This window comes from Cololabis saira, chromosome 12 (genome assembly GCF_033807715.1).
Source record: "Cololabis saira isolate AMF1-May2022 chromosome 12, fColSai1.1, whole genome shotgun sequence".
Classification (NCBI taxonomy): Eukaryota; Metazoa; Chordata; class Actinopteri; order Beloniformes; family Belonidae; genus Cololabis; species Cololabis saira.
Window position 1 is genome coordinate 30,499,773 of NC_084598.1, and position 18,170 is coordinate 30,517,942.

Consider the following 18,170-nt stretch of genomic DNA (forward strand, 5'->3'; position numbering starts at 1 on the left):
CATGGATGGAAGAACAGAATGAAAGGCTTACTGACTGTGACCTCAGCCGTCCTCAGGTGCTGGTGGATATTTTCCTTTCTGGATTCAATCAAAAGAGTAAATTGTTGATTATTTCAGAACAGTTTTTAAACTGCTTAGTTTATCCTTCCATAAAAAACAAATCCACAAGATTTAAAAATTCTGTTAAATCAATTCTTTCACAATTCCATCCAGTACTTTTCTTTAAAACCTGATCTAAGAGCTTCTCAATAAATTTGACATGTTAGAAGATGCCATTGTTGCAGCTGCTCTTCAGCTGCAAAGATACCTGCCTCATTTTAAAAATAAAAAAATAATGTTAACTCCATTACATAAGTCACACCAACATATTTACTTCTTATTTCTGTTCTCTACTCATCAATACAAAGATAACACTATCTTACCAAATGAACCAGTAAAGGTCTGCTTCGTTGTCATGGGAATTTACTTCTTTAAAAAGTCACTTCCTGTGTTTTGTGTAAGGATATTTGTGACAGCCCCTTCAACATCTTGATGACACAAGTGAAATCAATGTGGAACACATACGCTACTAAATCCCTATTTTCCTCAACCTGATCCCTTATGTTAATTTAATAACCGCTCTGATCACATGATGTTTCGGTCGGCGTTGATTCTCTTTCATTCAGAAGTAGAAAGAAACGAGACATCTTTTTTATTTTTCATCTCGTCCAATACCCACGTGTAACCAGCTCAATGACCATAAAAAGCTTTAGATACCTAGCTCTCCATGTCGTCAACTAGAACTGAGGGAGGTGAAACATTCTCAACAACAATAAGAATACAGTCTGTCTGAACTTTAACTCAAAAGATTTGTGTTGTGTTTGTTTATTCATCTTATTTCATATTGATTCATGAGTTTCAGTAGCAGACTAAGACAGATTTTCATGAACTATCTAAGACAATCGAAACCACAGAAATTAGTATATGTGAGCTTCCCCGTTGTGATGAAATAATCAACAGCAATATTATCTATAAATGAATCAACGTTACTTTTAAGGTCTGATCCCATGTCCAGCAAAGAAAGAGATGACATCCTTTAAACACATGGTGTCACTGCTGGGACATCCGACAACTGAAATGTGAAACTGTTTAAAGAAAATCAAAATCAAATGCAAGGTGAAAGGAGATTTTCAGTGTAAAACTAATCCTGTCAGTCACATGATTTCAAGTTAGATTTGTTGTTATTAGATCTCCAACTTTGGTGGTTCCCGCTCCATCCCATCCCATTTCAGGAGCAAAAAGCCTTGTAGAGTTCAGTAATGAAGTTGAGAGGACTGAACTGGGAAGCAATTCACAGGAAACAGTAGCCTGGGCTTTCAAAACATGGCACCGCTTCTTTATCTAGTTGGTCTGGATCGATTTGGTGGTTTAGAGAGACAATCCATCAGTGAAAACGTCTGTGGGATCTTCAGAGTGAGAGCTCTAGGGGATCACGATGAAGTTGATGGATCTCTTGGGTAACGTACAAACCCAAAACTATGGGAGGTGTTACAAAGTCTATTGCATTATGCATTTTAATAAACATTAAAAGTAGTTAGTTAATAAGTAAGTAAATTATTTTGTATAAAATGTCTTGGTTCATACTTTTTCTAATACTATTTAAGGTTTATTTTATAAAGAGACAAATGTACAGATATGAACTGTTTATAAAATGTCATATGTTCACTAGGATAAAAAGATCTTTATTAAATTTAACTGAAGCAATTTTAGAACCATTGTTTAATATTTCATGAATATGAGTTGAAAAAAAAGAGGCATTTCCTGTATGTGAGATTGTTAAATTATATTGGTAACATTACTTTTATTAGTCATCATACATGACTAACAGGACATTAACTTTTAAGGGATGTTTTGAGTTGACTGTCAATGACTCAGACTAATTAGTGAGTTAGGTAGTTAGTCTAAAAATGTAAAATACATCAGAAAGTCAAAAAGATATCAGTGATCACCTACAGACAACTAGAAATACGTTCCTGCTGCCTTGGATTTAAATAAACTTAACGATGACACAAAATGCATAAGTAATCACCCGTGTGATCTACAGTTTCAGTAATGAAGTGCTTGTCATGGTTTATCACCGAAGAACCGAAGGGTCACTCTGATCACTCTGAAAGGTCTAACTGATCCAATCCAAAGCCACAGAGAGTCTCCAATCCGATCAAACTCGAATCAACTGAAACTCGCAATTATCCTATCAGAGACTAAATGTAATTAACTACAGACAAATCGACACTGTTGACACTGATACACATATGAATGATAAAGACCTATCAAATAATCCAATAATATACAATAAAACATTAAGAATGTTTATTAGACTAAAAACTGGAAATAAGAAAAAACCTTTGAGATATAAACTCTAAAATCACATTAATTTGTATTCATCAATAGTTTCCTGAAACTTATGGTAAAGAAATAAATAGCTATATAAATAAAGAGTGCCATGAAACATTTCCATTGATTATCCGGAATATCAGGAAAGTTGATAATCAATATCAACATAACAATTTCTTGCTATAAAATGTCTGTAGATATGCAGAATACAAAAATTAGAAGGGGGGGGTGGGGGTTAGAAGATGACAAATGTGTTTCTGACATGCAAGTGAAGCATTATTTGATTAAACCTGTGCAGATTAGCAATAAACACCTTGAACACTTCCCTTCGGGGATCAATAAAATATGATAGATGTATCATCAGTGAATCTTGGAATTACACTGGAGTTTGTTGAACTGATGCAGTCCGGTCTTTGAAGCTACGTGATATACACACCACGTTCCCAGATCATTGTGACTCATAATGCCTAATAATCACAGACGGTCTACAATCCGGGCCTGAAGAAGAGCTCTCCGGTTTTATCAGGCAATCACATTCCTTTATGGAGGGAGGTGTCCTTCATTACCCTTTGAACGTAAAATATGTCAACAACGGGACCCAATTCCTGGACCTTGCAACACATCGCCTATGACTAAGTCTGTAGTACATCCCACGGTCTTTGCTCTCAGATGGATCGCATGCTGTTGGTGATTGGATTGTCAAAGTTGTAAGATTACTTTGGAAAGAAGGGTGTGTAAAGAGAACTGACGAAATGATTGAATCACAGTCAAACTTTGACCCGGTGCCAGAATGGGATTGCAGCAACGGTATGAATAGACATACCTCCTTTGAACAAAGCATTGTTTTCCACTTGTAGTAATTTTTGCTTGAACCTTTTAGTAATTTTGAAAGAAAGAACAAGTATGTATTTCTGATACATAAGTCGTAACTACTGTCCCTTTTTCTTTATGAGCGTGATGAAGATCACCTTGAAGGACGCCACTTATCTTAATGTAGATATTTCATCCTCTCAAGAACAGGTTTGGCATGTTCACAAAATGCCACATTGAATGTCGACGCGCTCCAGGACACAAGTTTGCCAAACTGAGTCAGCAGCCATATTTTTCAATGACTCAACCAGTCCACCCCTGAGCCACTTTGTTTCTCCGTGCCCTGCCTGAAACCCTGCTTCCCACACAGGCATGTAATTAATATATTTAACACAAGCCCTTACCTCACTACAGCATCACTTCCTCCCACTTTACCAGGCCACATCTGCAAATACCTACCAGCAGCCCAGAACTATTTTCCAAGTGAGATATTTAACTCTTAGGAAATGTCAGGAAGGATGCCTTACTGTGACATTTGCCTTTTCTTTTTTTTCTTTTTTTTTTACTTAAAGGACTATTTTATCCATTTCTAGTATAAACTGGTGACATAATTGTAGTGAGTGAAGCGGCCATGAGAATATTCTTCTCTAAATTCTACTGAACCGGTCGTTTAGCCAAAAAGAGACACTTTTAGTACTTCTGCTTTTACATTTTTCCAGCTTGACCTGCTTCCACATGTGATTTATTTGGGAGGGCTTTTCTATACTTCCACAGTGTTATTCCCCCTTAACAAGACGGGAATCTGCTAACAAGGAAGTGGAGGAGGAAAGCCGAGAGAGGAGGAGTGAACTCTGGGTGCAGTCTGGCTCTGTCTGTGACTCAACAGGAAATGATGGAGTGAGTGTAAATAAGGTGAAAGAAGGAAAAGGAGGAAGGTTGGAGTTGGAAGGGGGGAAAAAAGGAAAGGAAGGAGGGGGAAAAACTAAAAGCTGACTGTCATGCCTCAGAGTGCCGAGCTTTTTGTGTGGGAAGGACATCTGTGGGCAGTAGCCTCATCATCCCTCCACCCACTGCACACTATACAACTAAATCATGATCATCACTGGTCCAACAACAATGTTAATATTCCTATTACTATATCTATTTCACTGGTTTCCGTTGCCAACTTGACTGCCTATCGTGGTGATTCAAAAAGACTTTGACCTCAGGAGAACATGTGAACACAGTAAAACATGCAAATATTGACTTATGCCTCAACCCTTTACCTAAAATGAAATACACTTCCCGTTTAACTAAATTGTGTCTGTACCCATGAACAACAATTTCTGTACTTTCTACAAAATATTTTTTAAAGTTTTACTCGCTATTTTCATCTCTACTCGACTGTGTAAACTCCTTTCCCCCCCTCTGTTATCCTTTTTCACTGGCATTTAAACTCCAACTGAAAGGACAACGTCAGAGTCCTGCAGAGGAACTCCTGCGGAGCCTTCAGACCCTCTGCCCAGATCGGAAACTCCAACGACAAGTCGGGAAACTGCCCAAGCCTTGAGTTTTATATCCAGGGCAAAGAATTGCCTCTTTTCACTCAGAGTTCCCTGCTATTCATTGTAGGTGTCACCATGAAATCAAATCCCACGGTGTAACTGGCCAGTTCCTCAAACACTTTGCCAGCTGAGAATGGTTTGTTTTCCTCTGCTGGTGTCTAAGAAAAACCTCTATGGGTCTTTTTTTATATACAGATAGCACCAGCACTCTTAAGGCTGTGGTTCTGACCGTGTGTGTGTGTTTTCCACTTCAAATCCATTTATACGTTAGCAGTCTTTAATGTTTCTGATTTCTTTGGTCGCACTGAACTATACTACAATCAATGGTAGCCCAAACATCATTCGTCAGCTCTGCCTCCTCTTCCTCCTGACAGCTGCTGGTTCTTTGATAACTGAGCTGTTCCCTCACAGAATGAGGCCAAAGGCTGCGACGGGAAGCCCACTCAGACATTTGAGGATCTAGAGTCCTTCCTGACGCCTCCAACTCATCAAAGCCGACGGCAAATCCGTCAGATTAATAAGATTAAGCACAGGGTGTGTGTTTCAAATCGGCCGTAACTCTGAAGACCACAGCCACACATGACGAACAGCACAAAAGAACTTAATCATCGACATTCTGCTTTGAAAAAGAAACCTTAATATTTATCGTTGGCCTGAGGGGAAGCGGTGGGTAGGAACAAAGAGACGAGAGAGTTTCTCTGCTCTAGTTTCACAGTTTGATGACAATTGCATTTTTTTAAGTTCTGGCCTCCCACAACATTTAGTCATTTTTCAAAAAAAAAAGCTCATGCTGTCATACATGAATATGTTAAATTCTTACAAAAGTAGTCACAGTAAATGGATTATTCATATTCATATAATCAGATTTCAATGTGCATATTTTAGTTTGGTTTTAGCCACTACAACATCTAACACAGCTTCACTGCAGAAACAGCATTACTACAGAAAGGAATGTGAAACTCAAACACAGGACAGGTCAACCGTGACTCGGAAAACAGCAGCATGTCTGTCTGTGGTCTGTAACGGTGCTCTAATTACTATTACATGGTTGTACGCAGCTGGTTCCTCTATAAGAGAATTCCCTGTATCACCACGTCCACCTACGTAAATATATAAAAACCGTAGAAAACATATGTTGACACCTACTTCCTTCATAACCTGCTCCAGCTCAAGACATCGTTAAATACGTGCTGCACAAACATTTATCCGAGATGCCTTCCGAGATTTTTCTGATTTTGGGAGGTTATCTTCGATTCACAACATTTCCTGGTGAAATGTGAAGCTTCTTGACTAAAGGGTTGCTTTTAGATGTCACTATTAACTCTTGCATTATTCTTGCACATGTCTTTGCCTTTTAAAAGTCCAATCTTCCACATCTTTGAAAAAAAATAATACAAAAGTGTGTGGGCTGGTGGGGTTGCTACAGATGTGGAAGGTGGACTTCTGACTGCACTGACAGCTGTGAGGGACAGAGGTCTCTCAGAGCAGGAAATGACTTGACCTCCGCTGTGGGAGACTGGCCCACCCCGACAACGACTCCCACAGCTCTGAGCATCCTGGGTCACCACATGCGCCCACAGAGGGCCACGGAGCAGCCTCACAACTGCTCTTCCAAGTGGCCAACCTTTTTTTATTGTGTGTGGTCATCTTTCTACAATAAAATAAAGATAAACAACTTGGTAAAGATTTTGAAAGCAACCCTAGGTGGTAACGCTTTTCTTTAATCTGAAAAAACATGACTGTATCCTTTACATGTGATTCAAATCTCTGTAACTTCAAGAAGACACGTACTACCGCTGAATTCGTTGCACAACATGAAATATGCAGTAGGGTGAGCGGTTTAAATTGCTTATTTACTTAAAAAGCAGTGAGTATTCTTTTGAGCAAACAACACGGACCTTCGTTGGGGACAGTTGGTGATTGCATCAACACGGGCGGATTTCACCATTTCACAGGGCGTATTTATTTTCTGGGTTTATGATTTACAATGGGTACACAGGTTTAAGTCAGTCCTTAATCTATGTATGATTCTGTACAACCTTATAAAAGAGTTATCATACACATACACACATACCGTTTAGCATCTTTCACTTTCTACGTGATGACTTACAATATTTAGTGCATAATTTGCCTCTGATAGATAAAAATATGATTTGGAGTCTGGACTCTGGTAAAAGCAGGAATGGCTTGCCCTCACGTCCCTCGCTACGTGCACACTGCTGTCCTTCAGCCTCTTTTCAGCGTGGGTGAACACACACACGCACAGACAGTCAGGTATGACATGCAGGCTTCAAAAGAAGTCCTCTGTCACCATGGCCAAGCTGCCAATCACCTTGTTTCTCGTTATCAGTATTACACAGCACACAGTCCACCCACAGACTCTCTGTCTACCCTGCAGGTCAAATCAAATTTCTTCATTACTTCACAAACAAAACTCCTCATACCCTTATTACACAACGCAGATAAAATGATTCACGTTTTGTCAGTTTCAGAATGAGCCTTGAGCCTTGATATTTTACGAATTGTTTCTTCCACTGATGGAGATAAATGATGTACATATTTGGACTGGTATTTTGTGTGACTGCAGGCTTATTTTGACACAAGGTTTTACTGTCAACTCTCTGAAGCTGACCTTAATCTTTGGTTTACAACTAGGTTAGTAGAGGCATTTTATTTTGTGCCGTAATTTTTCTACCTCATACTGCTGCACCTTTCAGTTCTTTAATTATATGTTAATAAGTGCCACATTTGTTTATTTACTGTTTGCTATTTTTAAATCTGGGTAACCTACAGCGAGAAAAATAACTGGAGTCAAATTCCCTGTTGTACAATGTTCAAACTTGGCCAATAAAGATGATTCTGATTCTGATCCTGATTTGGGGTCAACTCTTCCAGAAATCAGTCTTGTATGAAATATAAATATACTATTTTGAAAACTAAAAGACTGATATTAATTATTCTGATTTACTTTAAATCAGATTTTATCACTACTATGCATTCTATGACAAAAATAAAAAGCTCTAAAAAGAATAGTTACTCAAGTGAAGAGAAAATCCGAAGTGCTCAGGGAATTGTTCAGAAAAAAATCTTGAAGGTGCTCTTTGGTGTTGGGGAAAAAAACAATATCTAGTACAAAAAAGGGAGTCCAAGGCACTGTTCTAGTGGAAAAATATTAAAAAGCCTTTATTGAAACATGGCTAATAAGTATAAAAACATGGGAGCAGAGACCAACCTCTGCTCTCTGCTCTCTGCTCCCATGTTTTTATACTTATTAGCCATGTTTCAATAAAGGCTTTTTAATATTTTTCCACTAGAACAGTGCCTTGGACTCCCTTTTTTGTAAAAGAATAGTTACTGTTTACAACTGAGATATATGATAATAAGAATAATCTGTATAGGCTATAGTATGACGCAATTCCTAAAATGAAATAGGACCCTGTGAACAAATCTCTTCTGTGACTGGTGTGTGATGTATTTGGCAAATACATAAATTAGGTGATGTTTGACTTTTATGGAGATTTTTGTTCCCCTTTAAGGCAGGCCTGGGTGGAGTTACAGTAACGTGCTTTGGGTGTTGGATCCATTTATATGGAGTTTGGGAAAAACGCGTCACTCTGACAAAATCAGTTTCACCTCCCAGTGTTGTTGACAGAGGAAGGATGTTGCACATGGCTGAGATCTGATGGGACTCGGGATCAAACTACGGTTAGGTTTTCTCTCAGTGGACAGACAGCGAGACAGCGAGGCGACTTCACGTGATTGAGAGACCGTCTGAGTTTTCTTGGTAAGACTTCTCCAGCTTTCAGCCAGTGGCTTTTATAGGACCATTTTCGGAATATTTGGTTTTAACTGTAGCCTACTGAAACGGGGAAGATCGGGACTGTTGTATTTCCTCACGTATGTGATGGACTAATCTTAGTAAAGAGAATATATTCTTCATTTAGAAAGTCAAAATAGTTCGCCTCATAGGAACTTGGGCGAAAAAAATACTTATTTCTTAATTCCTTTCATTTTAAATCTTAATAGTTGAATTTTTATGCCTGGCTTTACTCGTCTGTGTGGGTTATTCGCTCCAATAACTCACATAATGTTTCTCCGGCGGGACTGAAGCGCGTTCAGGCAGGATGAGTGAAGGCTGATTTATGGTTCCGCGTTACACCAACGCAGATCCTACGGCGTAGGGTACGCTGCGACGCGCACGTACTGTGGGCGTAGCCGCGTACCCCTCCGCCGTAAGCTCTGCGTCGATTTAACGCTGAACCATAATTGAGGCTTGACTGCTGCCCCGCACTCGGCCAGCCGGTAGAGGGCGCTGAGGAGCCGCCCGGAGACAAATGTGTAATTTTAAGCATTATCAACGTTATTCATTTAAAGCGTTACTTTGTTCCCCCTTTTGTAACCCATTGGCTGCGTCCGAAATTGCATACTTCCACCGTAATGAGTATGCAAAAACAGTATGTGAGATTTTTTAGTGCGTCCGAAACATTAGTACGTACGGAGCCCTGGAGGTGACATGGAAATTATTATTTTTATCTCGTGCGCACGACTTTTTATCTGGTGCGTCCGACTTTTTATCTGGTGCGCACGACTTTTCAGTAAGTCGTGCGCACGAGATAAAAAGTCGTGCGCACAAGATAAAAAGTCGTGCGCACGACTTTTTATCTCGCGTGAGTTAGGAAGGCGGTCAGTGAGAATTGAGAGTTGACACAAAGTGCTTCGACATTGTCACGTGAGCGTGCTTGACCAATCAGAGTGGCCGCTGGTCCAAGATCGCTGCCTACAGTGCTGATTTTATTTGTAGAAATAAGCTTTAAATTGCACTAAAATGACTACAAACAATGTTATATGTAAACGAAAATTAATCTGAATTATAAACCTAAGAGACCTGCTGAAACAGTGATAATGGGAGTCACCGTGATTTGTCCAGTATGATCACATGATCGGGTCGAAGCACTAATTTGGCTAATCCGCCACGAAAAATAGTTATGATATTAAAACATCAACTGTGATAAGAGTTCCTCGAGAATTTACTTCGACGAACTACCAAATGTTTACTGTAGATAGTGTTTCTTGAAAAAGTGAAAATTTATTAAAAAAGTTAGACTTGCAAAGACTTCTCACATTATAGCGGAGATAAAAAGTCGTGCGCACGAGATAAAAAGTCGTGCGCACGAGATAAAAATAATAATTTCCATGTCACCTCCAGGGCTCCGTAAGTACGTACTCAATAGTATGCGCTCATTCCGGAGAAATTTATTAGTGTGGATTGATGGACACTAGCTAAGCAGAAACTTCCCACAATGCAATGCAGCGGTGTTTGGTTGCTAAGTGATACGTATATGTCATAAATATAATATGAAGTATAATAATATTATTATATAATATTCATATTTATAATATTCTTATATAATAACATTATATAATGTCATCTTGTTTGGGCCAAGATAAACGGGAAATAGCGGAGCGGTGCTGCTACTGCTGCTGTGACACGTCACTTCCTCCGAACGGCAGGAAGGGACATGTGTGCTCTGAATAGTACGTCCGAATTAATGCATACTACTGATATTTACTTAAAAGTGTACCGAACTTAAGTATACTTTTTAGTATATACTGTTTAGTATGGCATTTCGGACGCACCGATAGTCTTCTTTTGCTCCATTTAGTCTTTTACACAAATTTAATGCTTAAGGTAACATTTCAACATGTACACGCGTCTGAACTTCTTGGTCGAAGCCAACACGGATATAAGAAAATTGCAGTTCATTGACTGACCCGGCCGTGGGTCCAAGAGCGAGACAATCTCCATTGACCCCCCGACCCCCAATTTTAAAATGTCCAACTTTCTAATAGCTTGAAATTAACATACAGCCTGGTACAGAAAACTTTTTTGGTCTCCATAGCTACATTTTGCTGCCATGGCAACTGTTCTTGGGGGTAGAGTTGGGGTGTACAACATCAGATAAAATTGTATAAAGCAGTATATTTATGTATTTTTGGGGACATGGACTTTTGATTGGTGATTAACCTAGCCAATGAAAAAAAAAAAAGAAAAAAAAAACCACAGCCAATGACTAGCTGTCCTCATCATGTCCTCATTACTCATCACTCATATGTTGGGCGGGAACACGCCCAACATATGCCAAACAAAGTTAGCTTTGGTTATCAGCTCCTTCAGCAGATTCAATCGCCCGAAATAAGTACAGAGCTGCCGAGAGACGTTTATAGTGCAATATCCCGTTTCACGTATTGATTTGAGGGTGAAGTTGAAAATTACTGCTGCCAAAGCTGGGTTAGTAGAAACTAGCCATTGGCTGAGTCGACTGTCAATCAATCATATTAGAAATAAATTGATTCCTTTATATAAATTATCTTTAAGTGGAACAAAAAACATTTATTTGTGATGTCACAGGGTTCCTCAAGTAATTATATAGTCTATAGTATAAAACATTATCTGGTCTTAACATCCAAGTCCCTTCTAGCCTAATGACAGTAGCCTATAAAATTTAATAACTCCAAAATGTGTTGTGACTTTTACATATACCTTGTGTTGAAATAACTGTAAGATAAGATGCAACAATCTTATAAGAATTGGGGAAGTACGTTAAGTCTATTAGCTAGCTCATAGTTTACAATTTGATTCGCTGCAGTTCTTCCCCTGTGTATTCTGGTTCAGAAATATCTGGCTATAGATCATTTGGCCTGAAGTAATCATCATCATCTTATATTGGCTGCACGCTCACAAAGTTGGCCATAGTTAGCAATCATGTTAGCCACATGGTACTGGCTTGTTGACAAAAGTTACATTGGGGTTTTGGGGTCTGCGCAGCTGGTGGTTCTATGCCAGGATACCCTAACCTTTTTATGTGCCTGGTTATAAGATTGTTCCATCTCATTTAACATTATAAAGTTCATTTTATTACTTAGGCTACGTGTTGCAATTCATCTCTAGTGACTGCTGAGCTAGGCTGGTCAGACTGTTACTGGATGCAGAGAGAAATGAGTAGTAGGCCTATTCACTTTCCTGTTACGGCAAATAAGTAAATTCTTTTAAAAAAAAATATTGCTGTATCCCTGTTGTTTTACAATTATTGAGATAAAGGATTTAAACATGTTTGAATCCTTTTATCAGTAAAAGAGCCATAATATGCAACTTAGTTGGATCAAGATGAAATTAAGAATTTTCAGTTGAACTCACAAAAGTTAAAAAAAATCTTGAAATATTTATAACACAAAGGGTTTTTTTCATAAATGTTTAAAGTATTATTCTATATTTATAAAAAGAAAAAATATACAAAGTAAATATTTTCAAGGATTCAAATAATGTGAATGTAGTATTATATTTTTACTATATGGTCTTTTTTCTAAATACAAACCATATTTTTTGCTTTTGTTGGTTGATGTCACTTTTTTATTCTGCCTTTGCATACCTGACATGCTTGTTATGGTGTTTAAATGATGAATCAATCTCTTTTGCATCATAAGCCTCAAACAAACTGGTCTGTTAAAGGTTAAATTGTGACAACAGTTTTTCTAAGTGAGTCACTAAATACTTTATTTTTGTCTGTGGCAGCCTAAAAATGTTCCTGGCAGGAATATAAGTTTTTGGTACAAACTGTTAGGCTTTTACTATTAGGCTACTTGGTGTCAAAGTAAGCATTCATTCAGACATCATGCACTAATTAGCTTATTTGTAATGATCTGTCACGTGAATAGCTTGAAAAAATGGACGCTGGGACTGCCAAGGACAACACATCAAGGTTCCTGCCTGAACTAAACAAACTGTGTTCTCAAGCCTGTGGCTCTTCCTTCCAAATATGCCAACAGACAGAGTCCTCCTGCAGGGGATGTGCCGCTCCGGCTCATGCTTTGGCAGTGCCGGCTTGTCACCATGGCGTATCTCTAGTTCTAACCTCATGGGAGAGTTCACTTGTATTTTCAGGCTTGCTTCCCTCAGCGCCGAAGTGGCACAAAGGCCCATTCATTGCTGAGAGTGGTGCCATTCATGGACACTGAGTAATTGCCGGTAGAATTCATAATTGGTCAGTGTCTTCCATCTCCGAGGCTCACGGCTGAAAATGACGCCACAGACGGTTGGTTTTAGGGGGACATTAATATTCAAATGCACTCATGAGCCACTGTTTTGTTTGTAGTGGGTTTGTCTTTGCATGCCCTGCATTGTTTACCTCCTACTTCAACCGGGGAACCATTAGACATAAAACAAAGCAGGACTTTGAAGAATGAGATGGCCATGTGATAGTACAATGTAGACCTTGCACTGGCATCCAGTCAAGTGTACTGTTAAATTTAGTGCTTACATTTGAACGTAAAATGTGCCTTTTCTTTCCATTTTTCTGAAGTAAGGATTTTCTTTGTCAGTGTGACGTGCTGTGCGCTTTTTTATTCTCGACTGATTCTCAGATTAAAGTGAGTGTTTCTTCAAGTATGAGTGCGGTGCCTCGGAGCAGTCTCTGTAATGGTGTTGTCATTCAGCATCACAAGAATGCCATACAATTAGTCCCTGTTGTGAGGGTGGATACTGCCGTGTTTCATGGTCAAAGAGAAAAAGGAGGGTGAGGAGTCTGCCGCCCTCCCACATCTGACCCAGAGCTTGTGCAATAGCCTGGAACTACAAAGACATACATAATGTACAGCAGCTGCCAGAACAGATTGAAGTAATTTACTGGCCTGTTGTCGTAACTACTGCTTCTTAAAGGCATATTAAGAAGACATAGTCTATTTCTCTTTTTGTGCCTTGCGTGTCAAGTCAGTCACCATAAAATAGTCTTATTCTGAAAATGCTTCTTTTGTTTAGGGTTCCTTGCAGAGCAAACTTGCGTTTCTGTCCCTCCATGTTTCTGCTTGTCAAAGAAGTCTTGGTGTGAAATTTTACACCACCGTAAATATTCATTGTTAATTGAACCTTTCTGAAAGAGTGCTTTTGTGAACCGCTCTTACAACGAGTAAACACGTAGATTTAGATCAAAGTTTGTTCACATATACTCGATATTTTTGTGTGCCTATTCCTGCTTCTCTTAAGGTATTTCTTCCAGTTTGTTAGCTGTCCTTGGATCTGCCTGGTGTGAAGCTGTTTGTGCTAGATCGTGTTGTGGTCCAGATGTTGTGTTTTTGTACCGAGTTTATGCGCTTTTGGCTGTTATGAACTGACTCAAATGAAAGCAGTGGTACAAAGAAAAATATTATTTATTTTTGTCATGGTTTTATGTTAATAATGCTCGAAAGCTTCACTAGCTCTTACATGTTTCTGTATGTCTCCAACAGTTTTTCTCCGCTTCAGAAGATGCTGCAATAGGCATGATGGAGCTGACTCGTATCAGAGTTTTAGATCAGTGGCCGACGGACCTTTGTGACCTGTAAGAACACAGTTTCTGCCACAACATGGATGGAAGTCAGAATAACTACTGGGGACAGCCCAACCTGAACAGGTACACGATTGCCACTTAAAAATATCAAAAGATATAAAGAGCAAACGTTGCAAAAGTGTTAAGAATAATACATCTTTATTGCCATTGTAACACTGGACAATAGCACTTAACTACCATCCTTGGAGCCAAATTAAAAAAAGGGAGTTAAAATAAACAAACTTAAGAGACACATATCCACATTCGTTATTGCATATTGCAAAAGTCAGTTGTACATAATGAGATCATGGCAACAATCCAAGGTTAAGTGGATGTTATCAGCAGGATATTTTTGCAACATAATTTATACTTGTATATCTTCTAGACTGCTTGTTGGACAAATGTTTGACAGGAAATGAAAGGATTTTAAATATTTTTGTTTAATATAGAGCAGATAAAGACAACGATAAACAATTCAGTATTTTGATTTACAAAAAGAAAAACAAAGAAATCTTGTGAGGAGCAGCGATCCCTCTTCCAGCTCATGCTGCAGTTAAATTTACTGAAGCATTTTTTAACATTAACATTACTTTTTTTTTTTTTTTTTTTTTTAAAGGCATTTGTAGGATAAATTGAGATTAAAATATTTTTTAAAAAGTATAGTTTTTGAAAAGAGATCATCAGTTGCGTGATATAAAGCAGCTCAGAGCCTATATTCTGTTACAGCATCCGTTTCGGTAGTTATTTAGAAAATAATGACTGACTTAGGACAGGTTATGTGCAGGAATGATTTACACGCTTGTCCAACCCTGTATGGTTTCTCAATCTCGTCTCCTTTGCAGAGTGTGCTTTGGCCTGGACATGGATCATAGCATGAGGGAGCTTCAACGACAGCAAACCGCTAAGGAATACAACTGTGAGTCTCTTTTCAGATGTTACTTTAACATCGCGTGTTACCGAAGCTGGATGCTCATCCTCAACATGAAAGCTTCAGTAATTTCACAAAATTTAAGTTAAAATTTATGAGGGGGAGGGGTGGTAAGTGATATTTATCTCTAATTACAGCTATTGGCAAACATGTTTTAAAATTGATTATGGCTGCTGTGACTATTTTAGTCTTTCCATGGAATAGTTTGAGAAGTTGCCATTATGAAATGACCAATTTAAAGTAGTTTAACTTAAACTTTTCAGGTTAAGTTATAAAAGAAACATTTACACCAGGTAACCCAGTGTTCCTCATAAAACAGCCTGTAGACAGAGTGTTGTTGAATTTGGCATCACGGGGCTGAGCTGTGGGTCAGAGTCGGGAGATCAGGGTGAAGGAGGAGGGGGAGCTATCGCTCCCTGCTCACCAGCTGTTCCCGCAGTCTGGGGGACAACGGATGTTTCCACGAAGAAGGTTATGGGAAGCTCAGTTAAGATTATGGCCTGTCCTGCAGATAATGACAATTCCTGTGTTAATCAGTGTGTTGTGGCTGATGTTTGGCGCAGAGGGTGATAGGTTAAGTGAATGTTTTCAACAGGTTTTCAGACTTGTTTCCGCTCCCTGCATCTGCAGAAAGTGACGCGTTTTCATTGCAAGTTGTTTTGCACGTTTCTACCTCAGTGGATTGTTAATGCACTGTAGAAAGCTACAGCAGTCTTACTTTAATGCAATGAAGAATTTGTTCATTTTGTATTTATTTAATCAGTTTAAAGGGGTTTTTAGTATTTCACGTTGTTTTAATATACAATACCTCTTCCCTTTCCCAGCCAACGTCTCCCATTCCCAGCCTCCCTTCTACTCTGATTCCTACCGCCTAACGCCAGACAACGCACTGCTTCCCAGCGAGGGAGACCAGGTGGTCCCTTTCTCCCAGAGATGTGCAGCGTTCAAGTGCAGTCGGAAAGGGGCTAAACCCCTCCCGCCTCTGCCGGTCCCTGAGGAGCTCATGTCAGATGAAGCAGCTGACAGTGAGGTTGAGTTCTTCACCAGCGACCGGAGGTGTCTTTTGCCCAAAAGCTGCCCAAAGCCAATAACCAGAGGCGGCAATAAAGACCCTGGAAAAGTCAATTATGCCTACCAGGAAAGTTCAGTGGAGGACGGGGCCGCTGGGATTGGCTGTACTGCGTTTTCTTGGCCGAGCAGAGATGACCGACAGGCGGATAGAGGAGGCAGGTTTGGAGCCAACAACTGGTTCTTCTCTCTCCAGAGGGACAACAACCAGTGTGCTGCGTCTGCTGCCGTGGATTCATTTGGGAGCAAACTGATGGAGCAAGAGCCTTCGTCCCGAGAACGATTTCCCTGTTTAGGTGTCCCTTCCCAAACGCACGACAGCTCCACAGCCTGCTCCAGTGAAAAGCCACAGATCCCCCCTCGTATCCCCATCCCTCCCAAACCCCCTGGTCTTTCAAAGAGTGCAAACGAGGAAGACAAGCCACCCAAAATCCCTCCCAGGGTCCCCTTAGTCCCCCCGTGCCCACCACGTGCCCCAAGCCCCAAAAGTCTTCCCATTTATATCAACGGAGTCATGCCTGTCACACAGAGTTTTGCTGCTAACCCAAATTATGTGAGTAAGGCATTGCAGAGACAGCAACATGAAAGGAGAGCAGCTTCATCAGAACTTTCTCCCTGCATTGTTCCCATCTTGAAGGACGGCAAGCAGGCCAGCGCCACGCACTACATCCTGCTGCCGCCGGGCAGCCAGGCGCACGCACAGAGACGAGGAAGAATCCTGAGTGAACCCAACAGGACAGGAAGCAGCAGCGTCAGGCAGAGACGATAGTCTGAAACTTGTTGACATCATCTGAAACACGATTGTACAGAAGGATAAAACAGACACAGCCGACGTCACAACGGGGTTTTATTTCTTCAAGTGACTGATGTATTTTGTGTTAAGCCACTGTACGGTTGTCGACTGAACATTTCACTGGTCAGTATTTGGGATGCACTCTCATTTAAACCCACAACGCAGCACACAGTATTATTTTCACTAATGGTGGAGAAATATTTACCTCCTGTAATCATTTATACTTGAGTCGACTGACATGTTTTAGTTTTCTTGCAAGTAAAACGTTTCACCACTTAAATGTCTTTAAGCCTGAGGGCCTTGTGGTCGTGTCTCTAAAACCAGCCTGAGCTAATTCTGTATTTTTTTTCTTTTTGTACAAGAGAGAAAATAATTGAAGGCACAAGCTGGGTTTGTGCCAAACTGTTCAATATGAATGCTGCTTGAAAAGTTTAATATATTGATAGATTCAACATTTAACCAATCGTTTTCATGGTTAGATTTATGTTAAACAGTGAAAATTATTGTCAATATTAGAAACACAAAATGTGATTTTAATATCTGATACTTTTTGTGTTGTATTTTAAAATTCCGATTTTGTCGATGCTTTTTGTTTTTTTCTTTTAAACTAAGAATGGACCTTTAATGGCAGTTATGTCCAACAGATGTGTACCTACAAAGTACTCATATCGTCATGACGAGGACTGATTTATGCATTTTATTATGTTCAAAGATTCATCAAAATCAGCCATCATTAAAATTCAAAACTTGATTTTAACCTACATTCACCACACATACTTTTACGGTCTTGCGATAGACTTCTGAGAAACAATTCACTGATTTTGAATGGCAGCAATGAATCTGTTAAGTTTTAGGTAGCTTTGATCACTATGGGATAAATAAAAAAAACAAGTACAATTTGTATGCAAACTTAGCGCTAATGCAGTCAAAACAATACTGATACAAAAGTAAAAATGTATTTTTTCTTTGTTTTTTGTGGATGGGATGGAAAGCATGTTACGTTTACACTGTTGAGGTCCAGGCCCTTGTTTACAACCTGTTACAGCGACCCGTTGGGAGCCCTCATGATGGTTCTGCATCAGATTCAGCCTGAGTAAAAGCTGCAAGACTCTTATTTTGTGAAAAGTTAATAACTATAAATTGCTTTTAATATATTTGTAGAAATAAATAACTTATTCCTTCTCTAATCGGCTCATTTCTCTTTGTGTCTCAACAAAAACCTGTTATTTGTCTGTAATCACAAGTTGGCGAATGTTGTTGAATCTCAAAATCTCCAAAATGTTTGATTTTTGCAT

General features: G+C 39.4%; 1 protein-coding gene across 1 annotated transcript; it reads left to right on the top strand.

Annotated features, from left to right (window-relative positions):
- Positions 1 to 8,332: 8,332 nt before the first annotated feature.
- LOC133457350 (ERBB receptor feedback inhibitor 1) lies at positions 8,333 to 18,062 on the top strand. Its single transcript, XM_061736531.1, has 4 exons — positions 8,333 to 8,511; positions 14,007 to 14,170; positions 14,929 to 15,002; positions 15,839 to 18,062. Exons 2-4 carry the CDS (start codon positions 14,124 to 14,126, stop codon positions 16,849 to 16,851), a joined length of 1,134 nt encoding a protein of 377 aa, XP_061592515.1. The 5' UTR covers positions 8,333 to 8,511; positions 14,007 to 14,123; the 3' UTR covers positions 16,852 to 18,062.
- The last annotated feature ends 108 nt before the right edge of the window (positions 18,063 to 18,170 follow it).